The sequence below is a fragment of the Anser brachyrhynchus genome (genome assembly GCF_964034855.1).
Source record: "Anser brachyrhynchus genome assembly, chromosome: W".
Lineage (NCBI taxonomy): Eukaryota > Metazoa > Chordata > Aves > Anseriformes > Anatidae > Anser > Anser brachyrhynchus.
This window is the reverse complement of record NC_137704.1, coordinates 15,965,631-15,991,661: the sequence shown is the minus strand read 5'-3', so window position 1 is coordinate 15,991,661 and position 26,031 is coordinate 15,965,631. Positions and strand designations below refer to the sequence as shown.

At 43.9% G+C, this 26,031-nt stretch overlaps 4 protein-coding genes and 1 long non-coding RNA gene across 6 annotated transcripts in view; 3 read left to right on the top strand and 2 right to left on the bottom strand.

The window, feature by feature from the left end:
* LOC308184769 (uncharacterized protein) overlaps window positions 1–22,275 on the bottom strand; it is a 104,530-nt gene extending 82,255 nt beyond the window's left edge. Inside the window, exon 1 of one of the 2 annotated variants that reach the window (XM_080572297.1) lies at window positions 19,731–22,275. In XM_080572297.1, coding sequence (XP_080428423.1) covers window positions 20,749–21,942 — 1,194 coding nt within the window. In that variant the 5' untranslated portion in view covers window positions 21,943–22,275 and the 3' untranslated portion in view covers window positions 19,731–20,748. The remainder of the gene's footprint in view (window positions 1–19,730) is intronic. The other variant, XM_080572298.1, reaches the window with a different exon arrangement.
* The window catches only part of LOC308184723 (uncharacterized protein), a 324,716-nt gene that overhangs the window by 145,867 nt on the left and 152,818 nt on the right, over window positions 1–26,031 (top strand). The window lies entirely within an intron of this gene.
* LOC308184910 overlaps window positions 1–26,031 on the bottom strand; it is a 127,300-nt gene that overhangs the window by 90,747 nt on the left and 10,522 nt on the right. The gene's annotated exons all lie outside the window — the stretch shown is intronic.
* Window positions 1–26,031, top strand: part of LOC308184748 (uncharacterized protein) — a 435,815-nt gene that overhangs the window by 401,547 nt on the left and 8,237 nt on the right. The window lies entirely within an intron of this gene.
* The window catches only part of LOC308184796 (ceramide transfer protein-like), a 78,145-nt gene that overhangs the window by 49,627 nt on the left and 2,487 nt on the right, over window positions 1–26,031 (top strand). Inside the window, exons 5-6 of the mRNA XM_080572368.1 lie at window positions 10,215–10,372; window positions 24,567–24,659. Of these exons, the coding sequence (XP_080428494.1) occupies window positions 10,215–10,372; window positions 24,567–24,659 (251 nt within the window). The remainder of the gene's footprint in view (window positions 1–10,214; window positions 10,373–24,566; window positions 24,660–26,031) is intronic.

Sequence of the window (26,031 nt, the reverse complement as noted above, 5' to 3'; positions counted from 1 at the left end):
ATCAGGAGTTTTTTTATTTTCTGTGCTTCCTAGGATTTTCGAGTGAAGAGTCAGAGTACTATGAAGGCATTTAAATTTACTGCTTGCTTTCCAATTAGAAAATCTGATAACTGAGGCAATGAGTATTTGTATAAAGCACCAAAGGAGGCACGGGCTAATGCATATTTACCTATTGGGATCTTATATTCTAAGAATGTAGAATCTTGATCAGGAAGTGATCAGATTCGTCTTCTCAGGAAAATGAGTGGATTTGGGCTTAAATGATGTAAGAGTAAGATGAATGGATGAAACTTACTTAACAAACCTCTTTGAAGATGGAAGGTATTTCTGTACTGGAACTGTAAAGATGGAAAAGATCCAGCACCTGGAGGAGAGAAAACTGATATAAAACACAGTGGGATTTGTGGTGGATTTTTGTGCTTTGAATGGAAGGATATTTGAATATTTGGAATATTCACCAACATATTGCTGGAATAAGGAGGTTGTTGTTAGAGAGAAACTAGTCATATTGATGCTACTGCTATCCACAGAAGATTAATAACAGTAGGCATCAATAAATGGTCATGCACCCACCCCATTCTTTTTCATTTATAATTAGCATACTGCCATAAGATGTAAAAGTGACTTGCGGAAAACAGACTCCACAACCTGTAAAGTTGCAAAGCAGGTATGCTTATTCAGCGCTGGGCAGCACGGGGGGTAGTCCCACCACAATCGTGTGCACCCACCACAGTAGTTCATCTTGTGTTTATACAGAAGGGGTTACACAGGTAAGGGATCGCATATGCATATTCATAACCTCTCCCTGAAAGGGTGATCTTTATTACAATGAGTTCCGGGAAATCATTTCCATTGTCTCAGTCCTCTCCTGATTAGTTCACAATACCTATAGAAATCCCTTATCTTCCAGAGCCCTCCTGCCTCAGTCCTGATTAGTTTACAGTACCTATAGAAATCCCTTTAGCATCCAGTTCTTACTTCAATCCCCCCTTTTCTGTCTACTTTAGGAAATTCTTTTCCTCCATCTCTACTAACTTAATTTTTATCCCCTGGTCCCTGAAAGAAATACTCTCCATTCTCTACTTTCTGCCTCAACCTGTGTTTTTTCCATTTTTCATAGTCCTGTGTGGCATCTTGCAGTCCTATGAGCGTCACAATTGTAGCCGCAATCCCCCAGCTGGTTTTGACATCCATCCTGACGTGAGAGCTTTCTTAACTCGAGCATGATGAATCCAGGCGGGTTGCTCTTTAATTTTGATTGCAGTAAAAGTTGTCAGGAGTACCTGGAATGGTCCTTCCCATCGTGGCTCTAGGGTCTTTTCTGCAAGAGACTTTACATACACATAATCCCCAGGTTGTATATCATGCACTGGACTATCCAAACCCCCTACTTCGAGTCCCAGCCACGTGTTTCTCAGTTTTACTGAGTTGTTTGCCTAATGCCACCATATAAGAGGTCATGATTTCATCCCCAACCTGTGTGGACATTCCTTTCTGTATTCCATAAGGTCGCCCATACAAGATCTCAAAAGGGCTTAGTCCTTCCTTTGCTCTTGGCTTAGTTCGTATGCGCAAGAGAGCCAAGGGAAGGGACTGAGGCCAGGTCAAGCTAGTTTCTTGCCCCAACCTCACAATCTGCTGTTTAATTAAGTGGTTCATTTTTTTTTACTTGGCCACTCGATTGAGGGCGATATGGAGTATGAAGTTGCCAGTCTATGCCCAAATGGCAGTTGATTTCCTGTACCATTTTTGAGATAAAGTGTGGTCCTCTATCAGAAGACATGGTTGCTGGAACCCCAAAATGCAGTATTATCTCTTGTAATAATATCCTAACTACCTCCCGAGCCTTGGCTGTCCTGGTGGGGAATGCCTCTGGCCAACCTGAAAAGGTATCAGTTAATACTAATAAATATTGATACCCCCCTTTTCTTGGAAGTTCTGTAAAATCAATCTGCCATTGTTGCCCAGGCCCACTGCCCTTCCCAATTTGGCCCATTTCCGGTTTGGGGGTGCTCTTGGGATTGGTCTGGAGACAAAGATCACACTGCCGAGTCACTTGTCTCACAGTGGTGTATAAATTTCTAGCTACAATGTCTCTAGTCAGGTGTTTATATAGGGACTCTGCCCCCCATGCCTCTTCCTATGTTCTTCCCTTATCAGGGGCCATGTTAAATAGGAGGGAATAATTAGTTTCCCTTGTGGGGTGTGAGCCCACCCTTCTTTATTATATGATCCTTCCAAATCTGCGATAAGCTTTTGATCTTCCTTAGTGTATTCTGGCTTATCTTCTAGAGAGATTTGCCCATCAGAGACCAAAGCCCCTTCTGTTCTTACCTTTACCTTGGCTACCTGTTTTGCCTCTCTGCCAGCTCATTTCCTCTTTCCAACTCTGAGTTCACTTTCTGGTGTGCCTTAATGTGCACAATCGTCACTTTCTCAGGGAGCTGGACTGCCTCCAATAGTTTCAAGATCTCCTCTGCATGCTTGATATTTTTCCTTGTGAGTTCAATAATCCTCTCTCTTTCCAGATTGCTCCATGTGCATGTATGACCCCAAAAGCATATCTCGAATCGATATAGATATTCACAACTTTGCCTCGGGCCAATTCCAAGGTGTGGGTCAGTGCAATTATTTCTGCCTTCTGTGCCGAGGTGTTTATGGGCAAAGGTCCCGACTCTATCACTTCCCAACTGGTGGTGATGGCATATCCAGCATGCCTTTTACCGCTTAGGACATAGCTGCTTCCATCAGTGAACCAGTTTTCCGTATTCTCCATAGGGCTGTCTCTCAGGTCCAAATGACTCAAATATGTTGCCTCAGTGGTTTCCAGACGGTCATGATGCACTGGTTCTCCTAGGTTTCTGCTGAGGAAAGAGGCTGGATTGACAATGTTAGTGACTACTATCTCCACATCATCCTGTTCTACCATTATAACCTGATATCTCAAGAACCTTTGTGGGAAAAGCCAGTGTCCACCTTTTGCTTCCAATTCTTCAGATACTGTACCGGACATCAACACAGTCATTTTCTGGCCCAGGGTGAATTTTCGAGCTTCCTGGATGTTTAGCACTACAGCCGCAACCGCTCGCAAACATCCAGGCCAACCTTTTGCAGTTGCATCCAGCTGCTTGGAAAAGTAGGCAACTGCTTGTCGATATGGGCCGAGATATTGTGCCAGTATTCCTAGGGCAATCCCCTTCTTCTCATGGGAAAAAAAGGAAAAACGGCTTACTCACATCTGGGAGTTCTAGGGCTGGGGCCGACATCAAGGCATTTTTTAGCATCTCGGTGTTCCTTTGAGGTGTTTCTGTTTGGTGTTTGTTAGTGCATATAGAGATTTAACAAGCAACCCATAGTTATAGATCCATAGTCGGCACCACCCAGTCATTCCCAGGAATGTTCGTAACTCCTTTACTGTTTGCAGTCTCGGAGTTTGGCATATTGCTTCTTTCCGGGCCTGTCCTAAAGTCCTTTGTCCTGCACTGATTTCATAGCCCAGATAAATCACTTCACGCTGCATCACTTGAGCCTTCTTTTTGGATACCCAGTATCCCTGGAACCCCAAAAAATTCAACAGACTCACCGTCCAAGTCATACAAGCGTCCTTTGTCTTGGTGGCAATCAGGATACCGTCCACATATTGTAACAGCTTCCTTTCCCCAGGCGGGGCTTCCCAGGATTCAAGATCCTTTGCAAGTTGATTACCAAATATGGTAGGGCTGTTTTTGAACCCCTGTGGTAATACCGTCCAAGTGAGCTGCGTTTTACACCCACTTTTAGGATTTTCCCATTCAAATGCAAATATTTTCTGGCTGGCTTTATGGAGAGGGAGGCAAAAGAAGACATCCTTCAGGTCTAAAACAGTAAACCAGGTTAGATCAGGTGTCAATACAGTCAGCAAGGTGTATGGCTTTGCCACTACCGGGTAAATGTCTTCGGTTATTTTATTTATAGCCCGGAGGTCCTGGACCACCCGGTATGACCCATCAGGTTTACGGACAGGTAATATGGGAGTGTTAAAATTGGACTCACATTCCTTTAGTAACCCCAGTTTAAAAATTTTTCTATTAACGGTCAAATTCCTTCCCTATCTTCCTTCCTCAGGGGATACTGTTTGATTCTTATTGGCTGTTGTCCTTCCTTAAGTTTGACCTCGACAGGTGGAGCATTTTTTGCTTTCCCTGGTACATCGGTGGCCCATACCCCAGGATATACCTGGTTCGTAATTTCTTCGCTGATTCTTCTTTCCGTAGGAACACTTGCTAAGGACAAATTCATTATTTGGATATACTGGTGATCATTTACCTCCAGAGTAATCTCTCCTTTTTCAAATTTAATTATTGCACCCAATTGTTCCAATAAATCTCTCCCCAATAGTGCTTTCGGGGAGTTGGGCATGTACAGAAATCTGTGGATGCCCCATTGTTTTCCCAATTTATATCTCAAAGGTTCACAAAAATACACCTTCTCACTTTGGCCAGTTGCCCCTTTTACCATGATATAATCATTTCCCAGGGGCATCAAGGCTTGGTTTAAGACTGAATACGTTGCCCCTGTGTCAACCAAAAATTCTACCTCCTCTTGCTTCTTCCCTAGCTTCATTATAACCAGTGGATCTGCTAGGGTGGATTCCCCAGGTCCCCATCAGTCTTCCTTCACATGAGCCACTGTTCTTCCTTTCTGGTTGTTTCGTCCCTTCTCCTTGCCTTTCCATTTTTCTGGGCATTCATTTTTCCAGTGGCCATATCTTTTGCATATCGCACACTGGTCCCTGCCGAATCAAAACAGTCCTTGTCTAGGTTTCCTCTCTTCATCCTCTCTAACAACCGCCACCACCCTTCATTGTCCTTGTCTATAATCCTCTTCTCTATTACTGAACACTCTCCATGCCTCATCTAGCAATACTTCCAGGTTTCTGCTTTCTGTGGGATGCAGCCTCTGAAGCTTGCGCCTAATATCACTTGTAGACTGTCCCAAAAACAAAGAGACTAACTGTTGTATTCCTACCTCTGACCCAGGATCCAGTGGTGTGTTACGGTGCATCACATCCCTTAGTTGATCTAAGAATTCAGATGGTGACTCGGAGGGACCTTGTTTGATTGCGTATAGTGCTGACCAGTTTATGGTTTTGGGAATGGCTCTCTCCATTCCTTTTGAAATTCACTCCGATAATGCCTGTAATATCTCCATATCTGCGGATCTATTTGCATTCCGTTTTGGATCCTGAAGGGGAAAATATTCCTTAAAATCCCCTCCAGTAGTTGCATAATGATTCTCAGCCAAATCTCCTGCAGTTTTTAAAATTAGTTGCTTCTCCATCTCAGTCATGTAGTCTAATAATAACTGCACAGCACTCCAATCAGGATTATGCTGTTTTATAATAAACTGAAAATGTTTGGCTACACTTACCGGATCATTTCTGTAATCCTTAGCAAACCTTCTCCATGCTTCTAAATTAGTGGTGGAAAATGGTACCTTAATTAACATCGTCCCACCATCTGACCCTACCGCCTCCCGGAGAGGTGCTTGTAAGACTGTTAGAGCCGACTTTTTCCTGGTATGGGAGGATACAGGGCTGTCCGGGGGAGTGGAGGTTCCATCCGAGTCCGCATCCTGTTCCTGTGATAGAGAGGGAGGCTTAAGCCTCAGTTAGATCTTGTTCAGTTAGATCAGTTAGATCTTGTTCTGATGCCTGGTGGGCTTTATTTATTTTAGTACATCTTTGTCCAATGCTACATGCCAAGCAGCACCACTTCAAATTAATTTTAAGTTCTTTATTATTTTCTTGCTCAAGGGCGAGTACCATAGGGTCCTGTGGTGGCACCATTCCACAGTCCCTTTGCCACTCCGGATGATTTCAGAGGGTGAAAAACATATCTGCGTACGACACTTCATCCCATTTTCCTTCTCTCCTCAAAAACAACATTAATTGCAGGATAGTGTTATAGTGTTATAGTCGATTGATCCATAGAGTGGCCATTTAGCTCCATTCTCAAGCTTATATAGTAGCTTCCATTGACTGCCATACTTAATGAGAGTTCTCTTACTTTCTGTGCACACAGTTTCCGACAATATCCTTCCAGTGTGCCAATATGCACCCAATAGGGCTTTTCTTTAAAACGCCTTTGTTCTGAGCATTACCCAGCACTCCCCCCTTTCTACCAAATTCCCAGGACTCAAGCCCAAACCACCAAAGAAGTGACTCTCTCCATTCTACCAATTTGATGATCAGTCAGGTCCCCCCTCTGATGACCAAACACCAATATACACCAATATACACCAATATACCAAAACTTCTAAACTGTTACTTAGATAATGCTCCTGCCTTCCTCTTTGTCATGCTCAAAATGTTTAAGAATAAAATAGGATTACAAGATACACCACCGGGCCCATATATTGGGCACCACCAGTCAACACCTGGATAAAACAGCACTTCCTTTTCAATCTGTCATGCGCTTCGTTCGTCTCTGGCCATTCCCCTCATGGAGAATACGGAACCGCGGATCGGAACTCCGCACTCGCTTCACAGCGATGCTGCGTCTCACTCACACAGCACAATCATGCAGTCACGCAAAGAGGCCCCTTACACTTCTGATTCATACTACAAGGATATATCATGTAGAACAATAACCAAACTTGTTTGTATTGTCTCTGGCTGAGTTCCTCGAGGAGTCACTCACTTCACAACAATACTTTGTCTCAAACACATATGCTTACACAAATGTTTTCAACACGAGATACCCAGATATTCACAAATAAGACATACAATTATTAACACTCCAATTAATATCCCTCCAGCAGCTGCAAATATTACCCAGGTAACCTTGTTACAACTGTGAGAGGCCCACTTACCATTCTCCTGCTTCTTATACAGTCATTAGCAGGTCCGTCCTGGCTCCCAATACTGGGATGCAGTGGTAACCTCGGTTTTGCTCAATCTACTCCCAGGATCACTAGTGGCTGCTCTATCGGTCAGCAAATCCCCCTGAACGCTCTATCGGTCAGCCTGTAGGGTACCCTCCTCCCTTACAGGGACTATGCCATACGCCAGACGTCTCTGCGCGGTTTACCTGTGGCCCCAGCCAAGCGCAGGTGTCCCCTATGACTTACTGGCCCCGTTTGTTAAACATACCGTTTGTCTGCAGCTTCAGGAGGTCATTGTCTGCTTCCGTGGTGAGTGGCTCGGAGTGGAGGCTCCTCTGAGGAAAATACCGGGGGCGCGCCTAGGGGCATCTGCTCCACAGTCGATCCCGCAGCCGAGCAGAGTGCCTCCTGCCTGGCTTGCCAAATTGACTTGAGGAAAACAGACTCCACAACCTGTAAAGTTGCAAAGTAGGTATGCTTATTCAGCGCTGGGCAGCACGGGGGGGTAGTCCCACCACAATCGTGCGCACCCACCACAGTAGTTCATCTTGTATTTATACAGAAGGGGTTACACAGGTAAGGGATCGCATATGCATATTCATAACCTCTCCCTGAAAGGGTGATCTTTATTACAATGAGTTCCGGGAAATCATTTCCATTGTCTCAGTCCTCTCCTGATTAGTTCACAATACCTATAGAAATCCCTTATCTTCCAGAGCCCTCCTGCCTCAGTCCTGATTAGTTTACAGTACCTATAGAAATCCCTTTAGCATCCATTTCTTACTTCAAAAGTGGCATTAAATGGAAAAGATAAAGGAACTTCAGTTTTCTACTTTTGAAAATAATCTTCCATTTAATTGGAAAACAAATTTGATCAAACATGATGTTTGGGACATCTAGGGAAGTGTTACAAACAGCAGCTTAGGAACAAGAAGGAAAAACTGATCTAACAGACTAGAGGTGTAGGAGAGAAAGGCTGAAGAGCTATTGAAGGCTAAAATGTGGTATGAAAAATCCATTACTGTGAAAGGAAAGAGAAAATTTAGAAATAAAGCAAAATACTTAAAAGTCAGGATAATTAAAAAGGAGCCGTTTGATTCAAGATGCTGAAATTGAAGTTAAAGTAGGAAAAAAATCAAACTGCTCCATTTTTTCAGTTGGCTACATGCAGCTTGATCACCAAGCTAGAACAGTTACAATAAGAACACTTTTCCATTTAGACTTTAACTTGAACCTGTAGATCTCCTGATGCAACGTTTCAGTTTGAAATACTCAATCTTATAGTTTACATTAAAAAAAAAAACATGTAAATAAAGCAATAGGAAAGATGTTTGGGTTCTTTAAATAGAAAATCTTCTTAAAAATACTTCTTATGTGCTGAAGTTCAACTGTTGCTGAGACAGGGCTTGAGGTAGCTTTCTGACATGTTCTGGGAAGACGAATGTCTCCTGTGATTAGGAGTGAATCAAAGTACTCCCATCCACAGTAAGGAATCTCTTGAGTGGTCCTTTTTTTCAAATAAATAGGCTTTGCACCTTTTTGCAACAAGTTCATTTTTGTCCAGGATTATAATGGCTGAAAGGAACAATAGACACAGGCTTCAAAACTGCAAGCTGTGTACATATCACTGCTACTTTGAGAATAAACATTGAAGAAAGAATGTATGATGACCAAAACTGTATGGCAGACCAAACTGACTGTTTCAGGAAATTAGTCTGTTGCTGAATCCCCCTTACGATCTACTATAGAGATTTCTGAAATGATTTTAAACTGTTGCAGCCAGTGGTAGTTTCTTCAGCCTGTCTATCATGTTGTGTGCTTAAGGAAAATAAATAAATAAAACACATCTATAAGCAGCATAGCTGTGCTGGTAAGCCTGCACATGAACATGGTCTACACCACTAGGAGAAATTACTGGTATAAACTTCATTTTTTTTAGTAGTAAAGTGTGTTATGGGTAAAGCTTTTGTCTAATTTTTATTATTCTCAGTGAATCCACTGCATCACCGCTTTATCAGCTTGTACTACTTTCAGTTTCAGTCTCTTCTGTGTTCTCTCTGCAGCTATTAGGGGGAGGAAGAGCTCTTCTGCTCATTATTGTTTCTGAAACATATTTTTCTTTCTCTTACTTTACTTTTTGCTCCAACCCCACTACCTCTAACTTTTAAGGAATATTTTTGACTAACATGAAACAAAAAATAAGTTGTATTCTACCATAGCATATATGTTTGTTGAGGTATTTGAAGGAGTATGTGGTCAGTAATCATTTGCTTGAAAAATAGTTTGATTGCTTGTGAAAGGAGGGCATATAAAACCTCTGAAGACTTAAACCATGCCTTAAGACCATGGGACTCTTGCTTTCTGTTCCCTAGGTGTAGATACTGTGTCATTAGAGAACAGCAATTGCATTTCTCTCCCCTATAAGAACTGAGCTGCTTGAAAGCTCTATTTCAGCTTTGCAGACAGATATTGGATAAACTTACACAAATATTTATTTGGACTTCTTAAACCATAAGTGGCAGATTGACAAACTGACAGACTCTATTAAAAACAAAAACAAAAACAAACAAACAAACAAAAACCCTGGGTGATAAGTCATTTGCTTGCTCCATGGCATAGCAGGAGTTACTTTAACATGCTGGGCTCAGTCAGCTTCAACATGGGTGTTACTTCTGCTTTCTAATATTTTATGACATTAATATGTACTGTTTGATTTGATATTCTGTAATCATATATACAAGTTTGACATATAATAGGTACTTTTTTGTCACGCATTTTAAGTGACTTTTTAAAATAGCCTTAGCAACACATGGCTTGGTTGACTGCATGAAGTAGTTATTTGAACTGCAAAACCCACAGTACTTGGATAATTCAACACATTTGATACTTTGATAAATATTATACCTTTTTACTTTGAGGTCTTAAAATTACATGCTTAAACAGCCTTGAATTTTGGGTTTAGTTGCATTTTGAAATTGTTCTTTTTTTAGTACTGCATTAGATATGTTTTAAAGTTGCTCTGTCTTAATTAGGCCCCCACTTCAAGCTGTCAAACTGCTATTGTTATGAAGTATTACCACTCCCTCCACTCACGTGTTTTGCATACTTATACAGCATTACAGCAGACTTGAAATACAGTATAGGAAGCTGAAGCTGAAGGAATGTATTCCTCCTTTTGAATCTCTTTCCTTATTCTGTGGATAGCTGAAAACTATTAGCGCTTTTGAATTTTATTTTTAAATTTACTTTCTATCCAGTATATTTTCTTCAAACAGTTGTAATATAAAGCATGTGTAAAATGCTTGTTTGAGTTAAAGGCAGCTATCAGTGAATGAATTGTGTTTTTTTAGTGTTTCCCCATGTGACACCCGAAGTAATTAATGGCATAGACTTTAAAGGAGAAGCTCTAACTTTCAAGGCAACTACTGCTGGAATCCTTGCTACACTCTCTCATTGTATTGAACTCACGGTAAAGCGTGAAGAAAGCTGTCAAAAAAGGCTAGATAAGGTAAGATCATTTTCCTTTTACTTGTGTTGAAAAAATGTCTTTAACTTGTGTTGTGGTTTAACCTGGTAGACAGCTAAGCACCACACAGGCATTCATTGTGTCTGATGTGGGGCAGCCCCTGACCTCCTCCCATGGAGGCCCTCCTGCAACCACCCCACTACCAACACCTTGCCACCTATGTACACCCTGCAAAAGAACTTAAAGACAGCAGGTATTTAGACCTCTAGTAACATTATTTCTTCCACTTTAGTTGTGGGGCTTCTTTTGGCTTTTCACCTTGTTTCTCTAGTAGCTAAACATGGCTTTGTAAAAGTCTCTTCTGTAAGTAGGGCCTGAGCAAAAAACATGGTTCTGTCATCTGATAAATAGATGTAGGCATAGAAGGGACTAAAGATGCATGGATAGATTTGTCTGCTGAACTTCAAGCAAATCTATTTGAAAATTATAACTGTCCTAAAATATTCTGAATGTTAAAGTTCAGCAGAATTTGTTAAATCCAGAGGTGACTAGAGTTTGAAAATAGTGTTATAATGAAGTGTGCCTTTCTCTATAAAACATATTTTAAATAAATGAAAGGTTTTTAAATTACATTCTAAAGGTTGGAAGCTTCATTTCTAAACCTTTGAAAACAAGAAATCATTATCAAAGCATCTTTTAATTTTGAAGGAGACTGCTAAAATAGTGCACTTAGCGATTGCAGTTTTAGAATTATATATTTAGTTTTCTTTGTTACCAAAACAGTCAGATGGCCAGAATAAAATTAATACAAAAACACATAATGTTATCTAAAGGTAATTGTAGTTACAGGTTTGCTTTCAACCTTTTGTTCTTAGCTGTTAAGTAGGAATGAATCTGATCTTGAGCTTGCTTTTTCAGTTTTCTAGTGCATTATATTTTTCAGTATGAGCCTCTTAAATGCAGTTTAAAATAGACTTTTCTTAAATAAATTCAGTGGATAAACAGGGAACATGTTTAATTTCTAGTATTTAGTCCATTATTTGCAACAAAATCCTTGTGATGCTGCTTTTCTTGTTGTCTTGACTACAGCAATATTTTTCTGTTCTGGTTTCCATTGGTCTTATTAATTGAAATTAATGTGCAAACTTATTTTCTAAACATTTACTTTAAGACTAATGTGTTTGTTAGGTATTTTATTTTGTTCACCTACGACGACTGTAAATTAAATGTCTCATTAAATTTTCCATAATTTTAATAATGCCAGTAACTTTTCTGCTCTGCAATCAAGCAATTTCACAATTTCTGCATTAATAAATGTTGTTTACAAGAGAAGCTGGCAGATTTGGAATGAAGAGTGGTCTTTTTTGACACATCTGAATTATCACTAATTTGCAGATCAAAGTAAAGAAAGAGTGGAGTTTTTTTTAGGGGGTGGATTTTTTTGGCATTTTTGTGGATTTTGTTTTTTCGTTCTGGTGAAACTTCTATGCTTTCTCTCAATGACTTATAAACAAATCATGCTTTCTGTATTTTCAGGGCTCTCCAGTAACTTTCAAAATAGGTAAACTTGCAAAATTTCATGAAACATTTTTATTGATTATCGCCAGTTTTTGATAGTTTCAGGAAGGGAAAAAACTACATTCACAGATAAAGGCTGTTTTCATGTAAATGTTGCTTTTTTCTAAGAATTTTCCTTTGGAAAACGATGCTACCTTATTTTTTCAACACATCAAAATTGTTGCTTTTCTTTTCAAACTTTACTTTAGAAACTTGTCCTGGTTCCAGTTAGGACAGAGTTAATTTTCCCTCATAGTAGCTGGTAGGGTGCTATGTTTTGGATTAGGATGAGAAGAGCGCTGATAACATGCTGATGTTTTAATTGTTGCAGAGCAGTGTTTACACCAGGCCAAGGACTTTTCAGCTTCTCGCTCTGTCCTGCCAGCGAGCAGGCTGGGGGTGCAGCAGGAGCTGGGAGGGGACAGACCCAGGACAGCTGACCCAAACTGGCCAAAGGGCTATTCCATACCATCTGACATCATGCTAAACAATATATAGGGGTGGCTGGCCGGGGTGGGGGGCCGGCTGCTCGGGGATAGGCTGGGCATCGGTCAGCGGGTGGTGAGCAATTGCATTGTGCATCACTTGTTCTCTTACACATTATTATTATTAATACTATTATCATTATCACTATTATTATTATTATTGTTATTATTATATTCCTGTCTTAATAAACTGTCTTTATCTCAACTCACCGGCTTCACTTTCCCGTTTCTCTCCCCCATCCCAGAGAGGGAGGGGGGAGGGTGAGCGAATGGCTGTGTGGTGTTTAGCTGCAAGCCGGGTTAAACCACAACAGCCCTTTTGGCGCCCAACGTGGGGCTCGAAGGGTTGAGATATCGACAAATTTGACCAGAGTGTGTTAAACTAAAATTGGTATAAGTATTGGACCTGCTTAATAGTTGCTAGTCACGATGTTGATTGCCTTAATCTCCAGTCTGCTGTACCTGTATTCCAAATTGAGTTTTATGGTGCGTTACTTTCTGTATGTGCTCCCTGTTGCACTGTTTATCCTTTCCGGGCCCTGGTTTAAGATTGTTATGGTACTGTGCGGTGTAACAATGGCTTATGAAATGATGAAATATCTGGTCATGACTCTAACCTGGTATTTGTACTCAGCACTGACGTCGACTCTATACTTTGGAAACCATATCTCGGAAACTATTAGCAATTACACCTATTGCCTTTTTTCGTTAGGGAGCCAATCTGTGAAGGGGACAGGGGAAGACATGTTTCCCTACCTGTTCACTCTCCCTTTCTCCTTCACCACCACCCTCTTATCCCCCGAGCTAGTTACGGTGGTTCTCCGAGATGTTGAATATCCTTGGGATACTCAGACCAGCCTGCTCTTGTTGTTATGTCTCCTGAATGCGCTTCAGGTTTTGTTGAGGGTTAAACAACTACTTAGGAATCTCATCCGGAGATCTGTCTTGAGGCGGGATAGTTGCGAGTGGCAGGGAGTGTGGGAGGATATGGGCAGGTTTCTAGAGCAGTGGTCACCTCCAGTGTTTTGGACATTCACCCCTGAACAACTGCAAAATCCTAAAAAGCTGGCAGAATGCTAGAAAAAAAAGGTGTCATGACTCTGGCAGTTCCAAAGTGACACAAATCACTGTAGCGTGCTGGGGTCTGGCTTGTGCCTATCGAGCTGCAATTGATGCTACTAGCAACCTAGCTCCCGCTCCTGCAGCTGTTCCAGCTCCAGCTCCTGCAGCCGCTCCAGCTCCAGCTCCTGCAGCCGCTCCAGCTGCAGCTCCAGCTCCAGCTCCTGCAGCCGCTCCAGCCCCTGCAGCTGCTCCAGCTCCTGCAGCCGCTCCAGCTCCAGCTCCTGCAGCCGCTCCAGCTCCTGCAGCCGCTCCAGCCCCTGCAGCTGCTCCAGCTCCAGCTCCTGCAGCCGCTCCAGCTCCTGCAGCCGCTCCAGCTCTAGCTCCCGCAGCCACTCCAGCCCCTGCAGCAGCTCCAGCTCCTGCAGCTGCTCCCACTCCTGTGTCTGGGTCAGAGAAATGAGCTGTAGCAGTGCAAGTTGACCCCGCAGACGGTATTCCAACCCCTGTGGCAGACCCTGTGTCTGGGTTAGAGAAACGAGCTGTAGCAGTGCAAGTTGCCCCTGTAGACAAGGTGAAAAAATGGTATAGAGGCTCAGGTCGTTTAGAACACAGACAGTCTTCTGCTAGGTCTGGGTATAGAGAAGACGAGGCTGGGCCATCAAAGGTGCAGGAGACTGAAGATGAGGATGGGGATGTCGAAAAATCAACAGTAATTACCCGAACCCTATACCAGCGTGAGCTACGAGATGTGCGAAAAGATTTTGGTCGCTGCATAGGTGAGCAGCTTGTCACCTGGATGCTCCGGTGCTGGGACACCGGAGCCAATCGTGTGGAATTAGAGGGCAAGGAAGCCAGGCGGCTGGGATCCCTTGCTAGGGACGCATGCATTGACAAAGCAATTGGAGATGGAGCACGATCTCGCAGCCTCTGGAGGCGTCTCCTGTCAGCTGTGAAGGAAAGGTATCCCTTCAAGGAAGAACTTGTATGTCTACCAGGCAAGTGGACCACCACGGAGAAGGGAATTCAGTACCTGAGGGAATTAGCCATACGGGAAGTAATTTATAAGGACCTAGACGACACACAAACATCCGCAGATCCAGATGCAGTCCGGTGTACACCACCCATGTGGCGGAAGTTTGTACTGAGTGCACCATCATCATATGCCAGCTCATTGGCAATACTAACCTGGAAAGCGGAGGAGAATCCCCCAGTGAATGAAGTGGCTAAATTACTCCGGCAGTACGAAGGAAATCTCTCCTCTTCCCTACAGGCCTGTGTCTCGGCTGTGGAGAAACTCTCTGAAGAGGTCCACCAACTTAAAGAGAATTTATCTTCCCCTCCACCTGAACGAACCAGTGTCCACCAGCTAAAAGAGAATGCTTTGGAGAAACTTTCTGAAAAGATCCACCAACTTGAAGAAAGATTATCTTCCCCTCCACCTGAACGAACCAGTGTCCACCAGCTAAAAGAGAATACTTTGGAGAAACTTTCTGAAAAGATCCACCAACTTGAAGAGAGATTATTTTCCTCCCCACCTGTACAAACCAGTGTCTCAGCTATTAGGGGTAAACGTTCATCTATGCAAGGAAGACAATATGGTGGGCACACACACCGCGCCACCCTGTGGTTTTACCTACGTGACCATGGAGAGGACATGAGAAAATGGGATGGAAAATCTACTGCGACCCTAGAGGCACAGGTACGTGAATTGCAAAGGAAAACAATTGGGAAAAAGGAGTTCTCTGAAAAGTTTGCTGCTCCAACTTCCAGCAGGCAGTCCTTTAAACACAGAAACGAAGATTCTGACCAGGACTAGAGGGGCCCTGGCTCCAGCCAGGGGGAGGAAAGGGACAATCGAGTTTATTGGACTGTGTGGATTCGATGGCCTGGCACGTCAGACGCACAGAAGTATAAGGCTTTGGTAGACACCAGTGCACAATGTACTCTAATGCCATCAAGCTATAAAGGGCCAGAACCCATCTGTATTTATGGGGTGACGGGGGGATCCCAGCAGTTAACTGTATTGGAGGCTGAAGTGAGTCTAACCGGTAATGAGTGGCAAAAGCACTGTATTGTGACTGGCCCAGATGCTCCGTGCATCCTTGGCATAGACTATCTTAGAAGAGGATATTTCAAGGACCCAAAAGGGTTCCGCTGGGCTTTTGGCATAGCTGCTTTGGAGACAGAGGACATTAAACAGTTGTCTACCTTGCCTGGTCTCTCAGAGGACCCTTCTGTTGTGGGGTTGCTGAGGGTTGAAGAACAGCAAGTGCCGATCGCTACCACAACTGTGCACCGGCGGCAATATCGCACCAACCGAGACTCCCTGAGTCCCATCCATGAGTTGGTTCGTCAACTGGAGAGCCAAGGAGTGATCAGCAAGACTCATTCACCTTTTAATAGTCCCATATGGCCAGTGCGAAAGTCTAATGGTGAGTGGAGACTAACAGTGGACTATCGTGGCCTGAACGAAGTCACGCCACCACTGAGTGCTGCAGTGCCGGACATGCTAGAACTCCAGTATGAACTGGAATCAAAGGCAGCCAAGTGGTATGCCACAATTGATATCGCTAATGCATTTTTCTCCATCCCTCTAGCAGCACAGTGCAGGCCACAGTTTGCTTTCACTTGGAGGGGAGTCCAATATACTTGGAATCGGCTGCCCCAGGGGTGGAAACACAGCCCTACCATTTGCCATGGACTGATCCAGTCTGCGCTGGAGCAGGGGGAAGCTCCTGAACACCTGCAGTACATCGATGACATCATTGTGTGGGGTGACACTGCAGAAGAAGTTTTCGAGAAAGGGAAGAAAATAGTCCAAATCCTTCTGAAGGCCGGTTTTGCCATAAAACAGAATAAAGTTAAAGGACCTGCACGAGAGATCCAGTTTTTAGGAATAAAATGGCAAGATGGACGTCGTCAAATCCCAATGGATGTGATCAACAAAATAACAGCTATGTCTCCACCAACTAGCAAAAAAGAAACACAAACTTTCCTAGGTGTCGTGGGGTTTTGGAGAATGCATATTCCAAATTACAGTCTGATTGTAAACCCGCTCTACCAAGTAACCCGTAAGAAGAATGCTTTTGAATGGGGCCCTGAGCAACGACAAGCCTTTGAACAAATTAAGCAGGAAATAGTTCATGCAGTAGCCCTCGGGCCAGTCCGAACAGGACCAGATGTAAAGAATGTGCTCTACACCGCAGCCGGGGAGAATGGTCCCACCTGGAGCCTCTGGCAGAAAGAACCTGGGGAAACTCGAGGTCGACCCCTGGGGTTTTGGAGTCGGGGATACAGAGGATCTGAGGCCTGCTATACTCCAACTGAAAAGGAGATATTGGCAGCATATGAAGGAGTTCGATCTGCTTCGGAAGTGGTCGGTACTGCGCAGCTCCTCCTGGCACCCCGACTGCCGGCACTAGGCTGGATGTTCAAAGGAAGGGTCCCCTCTACACATCATGCAACTGATGCTACATGGAGCAAGTGGGTTGCACTGATTACTCAGCGGGCTCGAATAGGAAACCCCAGTCGCCCAGGAATCTTGGAGGTGATTATGGACTGGCCAGAAGGCAAATACTTTGGGATATCATCAGAGGAGGAGGTGGTTCGTGCTGAAGAAGCCCCACTGTACAACAAGCTACCGGAAAATGAGAAGAAATATGCCTTGTTCACTGACGGGTCCTGTCGTATTGTGGGAAAGCATCGGAGATGGAAAGCTGCTGTATGGAGTCCTACACGACGAGTTGCAGAAGCTGCTGAGGGAGAAGGTGAATCGAGTCAGTTTGCAGAAGTGAAAGCCATTCAGCTGGCTTTAGATATTGCTGAACGAGAAAAGGGGCCAGTTCTCTATCTCTATACTGATTCATGGATGGTAGCAAATGCCCTGTGGGGGTGGTTACAGCAATGGAAGCAGAACAACTGGCAGCGCAGGGGCAAGCCCATCTGGGCTGCAGCATTGTGGCAAGATATTGCTGCCCGGGTAGAGAACCTGGTTGTAAAGGTACGCCATGTAGATGCTCATGTGCCCAAGAATCGGGCTACTGAAGAACATCAAAACAACCAGCAGGTGGATCAGGCTGCTAAGATTGAAGTGGCTCAGGTAGACCTGGACTGGCAACATAAAGGTGAATTATTTATAGCCCGATGGGCCCATGACACCTCAGGCCATCAAGGTAGAGATGCAACATACAGATGGGCTCGTGATCGAGGGGTGGACCTGACCATGGACACTATAGCACAGGTTATTCATGATTGTGAAACATGTGCTGCAATCAAGCAAGCCAAACGGTCAAAACCTCTTTGGTATGGAGGACGATGGCTGAAATATAAATATGGAGAGGCCTGGCAGATTGATTACATCACACTCCCTCAAACCCGCAACGGCAAGCGCCACGTACTTACAATGGTGGAAGCAACCACCGGATGGCTGGAAACATATCCTGTGCCCCATGCCACCGCCCGGAACACTATCCTGGGCCTTGAAAAGCAAGTCCTATGGCGACATGGCACCCCAGAGAGAATTGAGTCAGACAACGGGACTCATTTCCGAAACAACCTTATAGACACTTGGGCCAAAGAACATGGTATTGAGTGGGTGTATCACATCCCCTATCATGCACCAGCCTCTGGAAAAGTTGAACGATACAATGGACTGTTGAAGACTACACTGAAAGCAATGGGTGCTGGGACATTCAAAAATTGGGATACACATTTGGCAAAGGCCACCTGGTTAGTCAATACCAGGGGATCTGCCAACCGAGCTGGACCTGCCCAATCAAACCTGTTACGCACTGTAGAAGGGGATAAAGTTCCTGTAGTGCACGTAAGAAACATGCTAGGTAAAACAGTCTGGGCTACTCCTGCCTCAGGAAAAGGCAAACCCATTCGTGGAATTGCTTTTGCTCAGGGACCTGGATGCACTTGGTGGGTAATGCAAAAGAATGGGGAGGTCCGGTGTGTACCTCAAGGGGATTTGATACTGGGTGAGAATAGCCCATGAGTTGAATTGTAGTATGTTAATTATTATATAATACTGTATGTCATCACTACCATGATTGCTATATATCATAGATGAAAATAATGATTAATTAGAATGTATTGGAAAGAGTGTAACCTGAGCATGACATAAATGGTATGGAATAAGGGGTGGATATCTGTCCTGGTTCCAGTTAGGACAGAGTTAATTTTCCCTCATAGTAGCTGGTAGGGTGCTATGTTTTGGATTAGGATGAGAAGAGCGCTGATAACATGCTGATGTTTTAATTGTTGCAGAGCAGTGTTTACACCAGGCCAAGGACTTTTCAGCTTCTCGCTCTGTCCTGCCAGCGAGCAGGCTGGGGGTGCAGCAGGAGCTGGGAGGGGACAGACCCAGGACAGCTGACCCAAACTGGCCAAAGGGGTATTCCATACCATCTGACATCATGCTAAACAATATATAGGGGTGGCTGGCCGGGGTGGGGGCCGGCTGCTCGGGGATAGGCTGGGCATCGGTCAGCGGGTGGTGAGCAATTGCATTGTGCATCACTTGTTTTCTTACACATTATTATTATTAATACTATTATCATTATCACTATTATTATTATTATTGTTATTATTATATTCCTGTCTTAATAAACTGTCTTTATCTCAACTCACCGGCTTCACTTTCCCGTTTCTCTCCCCCATCCCAGAGAGGGAGGAGGGAGGGTGAGCGAACGGCTGTGTGGTGTTTAGCTGCCAGCCGGGTTAAACCACAACAAACTGAAAAATAAATGTTTCAGAGTGAATGCTACCACAAAATTCCCAGTTGGTAAACTCAGCCTTTCAGTCTTGTTTGACAGTTTTCCACTGAATGTTTAAAGTTCAAGTTAGGTTGCTAAATAGTCATAGAATCATAGAATATCCCGAGTTGGGAGGGACCCATAAGGATCATCGAGTCCAACTCCTGGCACCACACAGGTCTACCCAAAAGTTTAGACCATGTGACTAAGTGCACAGTCCAAACGCTTCTTAAATTCAGACAGGCTTGGTGCAGTGACTACTTCCCTGGGGAGCCTGTTCCAGTGTGCGACCACCCTCTCGGTGAAGAACCTCTTCCTGATGTCTAGCCTAAACTTCCCCTGCCTCAGCTTGACACCGTTCCCGCGGGTCCTATCACTGGTGATTAAGGAGAACAGGTCGGAGACTGCCCCTCCACTCCCCCTCGCGAGGAAGCTGTAGACCATGATGAGGCCTCCCCTCAGCCTCCTCTTCTCCAGGCTGAACAGGCCAAGTGACCTCAGCCGCTCCTCGTACGTCTTCCTCCCTAGGCCCTTCACCTTCTTTGTAGCCCTCCTCTGGACACTCTCCAACAGTTTCACATCTTTTTTCTACTGTGGTGCCCAGAACTGCACACAGTACTCGAGGTGAGGCCGCACCAGTGCAGAGTAGAGCGGGACAATCACTTCCCTCGACTGACTAGCAATGCCGTGCTTGATGCATCCCAGGATACGGTTGGCCCTCCTGGCTGCCAGGGCACACTGCTGGCTCATATTCAGCTTGCTGTCAACCACAACCCCCAGATCCTTCTCTGCGGGGCTGATCTCGAGCGTCTCGTCGCCCAGTCTGTACGTATAGCCAGGGTTGCCCCGTCCCAGGTGCAGGACCCGGAACTTGCTCTTGTTAAACTTCATGTGGCTGGTGATTGCCCAGCTCTGCAATCTGTCCAGATCTCTCTGCAAGGCCTTTCCACCCTCATCCGAGTCTACAACTCCTCCAAGCTTGGTGTCATCAGCAAATTTGCTCAAACACCTTCTAGTCCTACATCCAAATCGTTTATAAAAACATTGAAGAGGACTGGCCCTAAAATGGAGCCTTGAGGCTTGATTGAGTGGCCGTCCGCCAGCCTGATGCAGCCCCATTTACCACAACCCTTTGAGCCCTGTCCGTCAGCCAATTGCTCACCCATCGGATGATGTTTTTGTTTAGCTGTATGCTGGACATTTTGTCCAGTAGGATCCTATGGGAAACTGTGTCAAAAGCTTTACTGAAATCCAAAAAGATCACATCAGCTGGTTTCCCTTGATCGACTAGATGGGTGATCTTATCATAAATGGAAATCAAGTTAGTCAAACAGGACCTACCCCTCGTGAACCCATGTTGGCTGGGACCAATGACTGCATTGTCCCCCAGGTGCGCTTCAATAACTCCCAGTATAATCTTCTCCATAATTTTACCAGGCACTGACATGAGACTGACAGGCCTGTAGTTACCAGGGTCTTCTTTCTTGCCCTTCTTGAAAACTGGCACATCATTTGCCAGCTTCCAGTCAACTGGGACCTCTCCAGATTCCCAAGATCATTGAAAAATAATTGAGAGAGGTCCCGCAATGACGTCAGCCAGCTCTTTAAGCACCCTGGGATGAATCCCATCCGGACCCATGGACTTGTATGGATCTAGGTGGAGCAGCAAATCCCGCACACGTTCAGGGTCGGTTGGGAGTTTGTCATTCCCACCATCATGGTCCTCCAGCTCAGGGCACCAAGGGTCCTGAAGCCCATCATCAGCATTGAAGACAGAGGCGAAGAAGGTATTAAACGTTTCTGCTTTGCCGCTGTCATTGTCTGTAAGATGACCTTCCCCTTCAAGTAGCAGACCTATGTTTTCTCTGGTCCTCCTTTTTCTGTTCACATATTTTAAAAAAACGTTTTTATTGTCTCCCACAGACCTGGCCAGCTTCAACTCTAGTTGGGCTTTGGCCGCACAAATTTTCTCCCTACAAAAGCGAACAGCGTCCCTGTATTCCTTCCATGTTGCCTGACCCTGCTTCCAGCAGCCATACACTTTCTTTTTTCGCCTAAGCTCCAGAAGAAGATCCCTGGTCAGCCAGGCCGGCCTTCTGCCCCGCCTGCTTGACTTCCAATATTTTGGAATTGCCTGATCCTGTGTTTTTAGGAGGCAGTGCTTAAAGACTGACCAGCACTGATGGACGCCAATGCCTTCAAAAGCAGTTTCCAAGGGGACCTTGCTGACTAGTTCCCCGAGCAGCCTGAAGTCTGCTTTCCTCATATCCAGGGCTGAAGTTTTGGTGGCAGTTTTCCTGCTGTCACCAAAACTTTTAAACTCAACATGGTCACCATGACCAAGACGGCCGCCAATTGCCATGTCCCCCACAAGACCCTCTCTGTTCTCCAGCAACAGATCTAGGAGGGCACCTTTCCTAGTTGGCTCCCTTAGCACCCGCACCAAGAAGTTATCATCTAGGTGCTTTAGGGACCTCCTGGACTTGCTCATGTCAGCCGTGTGGTGATCCCAGTTGACGTCTGGCAAGTTGAAATCCCCCATAAGGACAAGGGGAGTTGATCTCGCGGCATCTCTTAGTTCCTCAAAGACTAATTTATCGGCGTCGTCATCCTGGCCAGGTGGTCTGTAATAGACTCCCACAGTGACATCCCCTTTATTTGTTCGTCCCTTAATCCTTACCCAGAGGCTCTCAACTTTGCCATCGCCAACTTCAAGTTCCACACAGTCCAGCCCTTCCTGCACGTACATTGCCACCCCCCCGCCTGGTGGTAATTGTACTCATCAGCAAGTAGTGTGTTATGTCTAGTTGTCGTCTGTAAGACTTAACACGTTCTTCGTCCTAAAAGGCATTCTGAAAGGGGACTGAGAAAGATGCGCTGTGGTGGTTTTACCCTGCTAGACAGCTAAACTCCAACACAACCACTCTCTCACTCCCCCTCCTCAAAATAAGAGAGGGGGAGAAGAAAGTATGCTATAAAGAAAAAAAAAAAGCTCACGGTGTGAAATAAGGATAATTTAATTAAAGGGATGTTGTGGTTTAACCTGGCTGATAGCTAAACACCACACAGCCGTTCGCTCACCCTCTCCCCTCCCTCTCTGGGATGGGGGAGAGAAAGAGGAAAATGAAGCCTGTGGGTTGAGATAAAGACAGTTTATTAAGACAGGAAAATAATAATAACAACAATAATAATAATAATAATAGTACTAATAATAATAATGTGTACAAAACAAGTGATGCACAATGCAGTTGCTCACCACCCGCTGACCGATGTCCAGCCTATCCCCGAGCAGCCAGTCCCCCACACCCCAGCCAGCCCCCCCATATTAATTGTTCAGCATGATATCATATGGTATGGAATACCCCTTTGGCCAGTTTGGGTCAGCTGTCCTGGGTCTGTCCCCTCCCAGCTCCTGCTGCATGCCCAGCCTGCTCGCTGGCAGGACAGTGTGAGAAGCTGAGAAGTCCTTGGCTTAGTGTAAGCACTGCTCTGCAACAATTAAAACATCAACATGGTATCAACATTATTCTCATCCTAAATCCCAAACACAGCACCCTACCGGCAACTAGGAGGAAAATTAACTCTATCATAGCTGAAACTAGGACAAGGGAAAAGAAAGAGGGGAAAAAAAATAAACAAGCAAAAGGTCACGTGGAAGCACAGAAGGCAGAAAAAATATTCTCTACTTCCCATCACTGAGCGATGTTCGGCCATTTCCTGGGATGCAGGGCCTCAATACGCGTAGCAGTTGTTTGGGAGGACAGACGTCTTCATACTTCCCCCTTCTCCTTCCCCTTTTCCAAATCTTATTGCTGAGTGTGACATCATATCGTATGGAATATCCCTTTGGTTGGTTTAGGTCAGCTGCCCTGGTGATGTCCCCTCCCTGCGTCTTGCCCAGCCCCAGCCTACTGACTTTGGGGGGGCTTGGAGAGAGCCTTGATGCTGTGCCAGCACAGCTCAGCAATAGACAAAACATTGGTGTGATATCAGGGCTGTTCTAGCTAGAAGTGCTGAGCACAACACTATATGGGCTGCTGCCAGGAAAGTTAACTCCATCCCAGCCAGACCCAGTACATGTACTAAAGCTGAATTCTACAAGAATTTCAGAAGTGATTATAACTTTTTCACTGGCAATATCTGGCCATACATAGAATTTGTAGAGGAAACACTAGGCTTAATTTCAATGCTGCAATACTGCTTTATACAAAATATACAGTGACATAGACATTATTCGTGGCTCTAGTATAGTCACAGAGCTTTTATGGGAGAATGATGTTGAGCTGTTAATTCCTCTGCATTGGAGTTAATGAAATGATTCATGTAGATGCTATGCCAGCTAATTATAGATACAAGCGTACATGCTGTGGCTCATTAGTATCTCAAGGACATTCAACAAGTTAGCTTTTTACCAGTCTTACTATTCACCGTTTGTTATCACTGCCCAAGCATCTGTGTCAATGTCCTGGTTTTGGCTAGGATAGAGTTAATTTTCCTCCTAGTTGCCGGTAGGGTGCTGTGATTGGGATTTAGGATGAGAATAATGTTGATACCATGCTGATGTTTTAATTGTTGTAGAGCAGTGCTTACACTAAGCCAAGGACTTCTCAGCTTCTCACACTGTCCTGCCAGCGAGCAGGCTGGGCATGCAGCAGGAGCTGGGAGGGGACAGACCCAGGACAGCTGACTCAAACTGGCCAAAGGGGTATTCCATACCATATGATATCATGCTGAACAATTAATATGGGGGGGCTGGCTGGGGTGTGGGGGACTGGCTGCTCGGGGATAGGCTGGACATTGGTCAGCGGGTGGTGAGCAACTGCATTGTGCATCACTTGTTTTGTACACATTATTAGTAGTAGCACTATTATCATTATTATTATTTTATTTTTGTTTCTGTCCTAATAAACTGTCTTTATCTCAACCCACAAGGTTTCACTTTTTTTCGATTCTCTCCCCCATCCCACTGTGGGGGGGGAGGGTGGGCAAATGTCTGAGTGGTGCTTTGCTGCCAGCCCTGTTAAACCACAACAGTCAAGGAGATTTATATAAACTGTCAGTCAGGTACCAAGTCTGACCCTCAACAAACCATGAATAGCTATGTTTAAACTAGATGCCAGTTTTTGCTTGCTGATCTGGTTTCTTCCACATGACCTTAAAAAAGCTATCCTCAAGACAACTAGCTTTCCAAGCTTTGTATTATATATGCATTTATATGGGCACGCATCATGCATTCATGCAAATAAAATCTGCAGCTTTGTAATCTTTGCTTAGAAAAAAAACCTATACTGGTTATTCCATTTATTGGCTGGCATATTTACTATTATCAGCCAGTTCATTCTTGCTGCATTAAATGATCGTGTAATTTTGCAGGACATGGAGAAGAGGAGAAGAATAGAAGAAGCATACAAAAATGCTTTGACAGAACTGAAGAAAAAGTCCCACTTTGGAGGGCCAGACCACGAGGTAGAAATTCTGCTTGGATAATTAAAAAAATGCTAAGGCGTTTAAAGATTGGTTTGTTTCTCAAAAGTGGGTGTGTGTGTGTTTTTGGTTGTGTGTTTGTAAATCAAGGTGTTAGGTGTTCATACCACTATTATTTTTCTACCTTGGAAACAGAAACTGGTTGAAGAATCTCAGTCCTTAACTTCTTGAGAATAGAAGTCAGTCTTTACCCCAGATTTTCTTGTTCTGCTTTTGTCTAGAGCATTTTTCTTACAGATATTTCTGATTACTTGTGATTTTTTTTGTTTGTACAGTTGCTCTACCCATATGCAATAGTTTTGTATGTTTGCTTTTTAATGGGTTAGCTGTATAGTATGTAATGCAAATATGAAAACCCTGACTACAGAGGTAGTCCTAGAATCTGAAGTTTAACTTAAATTGATTTTTAACTTGTCACTGCCACTTTAAATGTGTTCATAAATTCAATCATTTTAAGTCCTGCTTCAGCTGTCAAATTGCATATTTCAGCAGCTTCCTCCTCAGGTATTTAGTAAAATTCTAAGGTATATTCTTCTTCAGAAGGTAGTTTAAGCTAATGCATCTATATTGCAGTTTCTGTAATTTGCAAGAACTTGACCCTCTCATGTAGGTTAATCAAGCACTTGTTTCTGTTTACAAATCATAGCCTGAGAAATAGTAGTAATGCGTTGAGATATTTAAAAGATAGTTGTGCTTAGGTTCTCTGCTATGACATAGGCATGCAATGTAAAAGAAGAAGATGGATAGGAAGTTGGACTTTGTCTACCTGATTATGAACCCAGCTGCTTCTCCCAGATATCTCTGTTGTAGTTTTATGAAATTTGCTAGACTGGTTTGTTTTACAATACAATAAAAGCAGCTAACCTAATCTTCTTAAATTACCATTTTGTGTATTTAGACTTAAGTTTTTAATAGTTGACTCAACTCTACCTGCTGTTTAGTGCTAAACTGTTCTTTCCAAGAAATCTCAAGAGATTACAAGATATCCCCAGGATAAAAGATAAAATCCCCAGGATTTTATCTTGTATTGTTATGTTTTGAGTACATATCTGAAATTTACACTAAGACACTGGAATGACTACTCAGAAGAAGTCTAACTGCACAATTATGATAATATGCTTACTTTTCTGACACACTGCAAACACTTTTAAGAGGAGCTATGTTAATAAAAGCTTAAATCTGATGTCAAAGTGTATTGCCACTTCCTCAGTCCTCAGTTTCCTGTTTGTTTGTTTTTACTTGTTTATATAACTACCACTAAACTGTAGTTAGAGGAAATAACTTCCTTTAACAAGTAGGGTTTTCAGTTGAATTGTAATCTAAGAATATTGGTGAAAATATTTGAGGTCTGCGG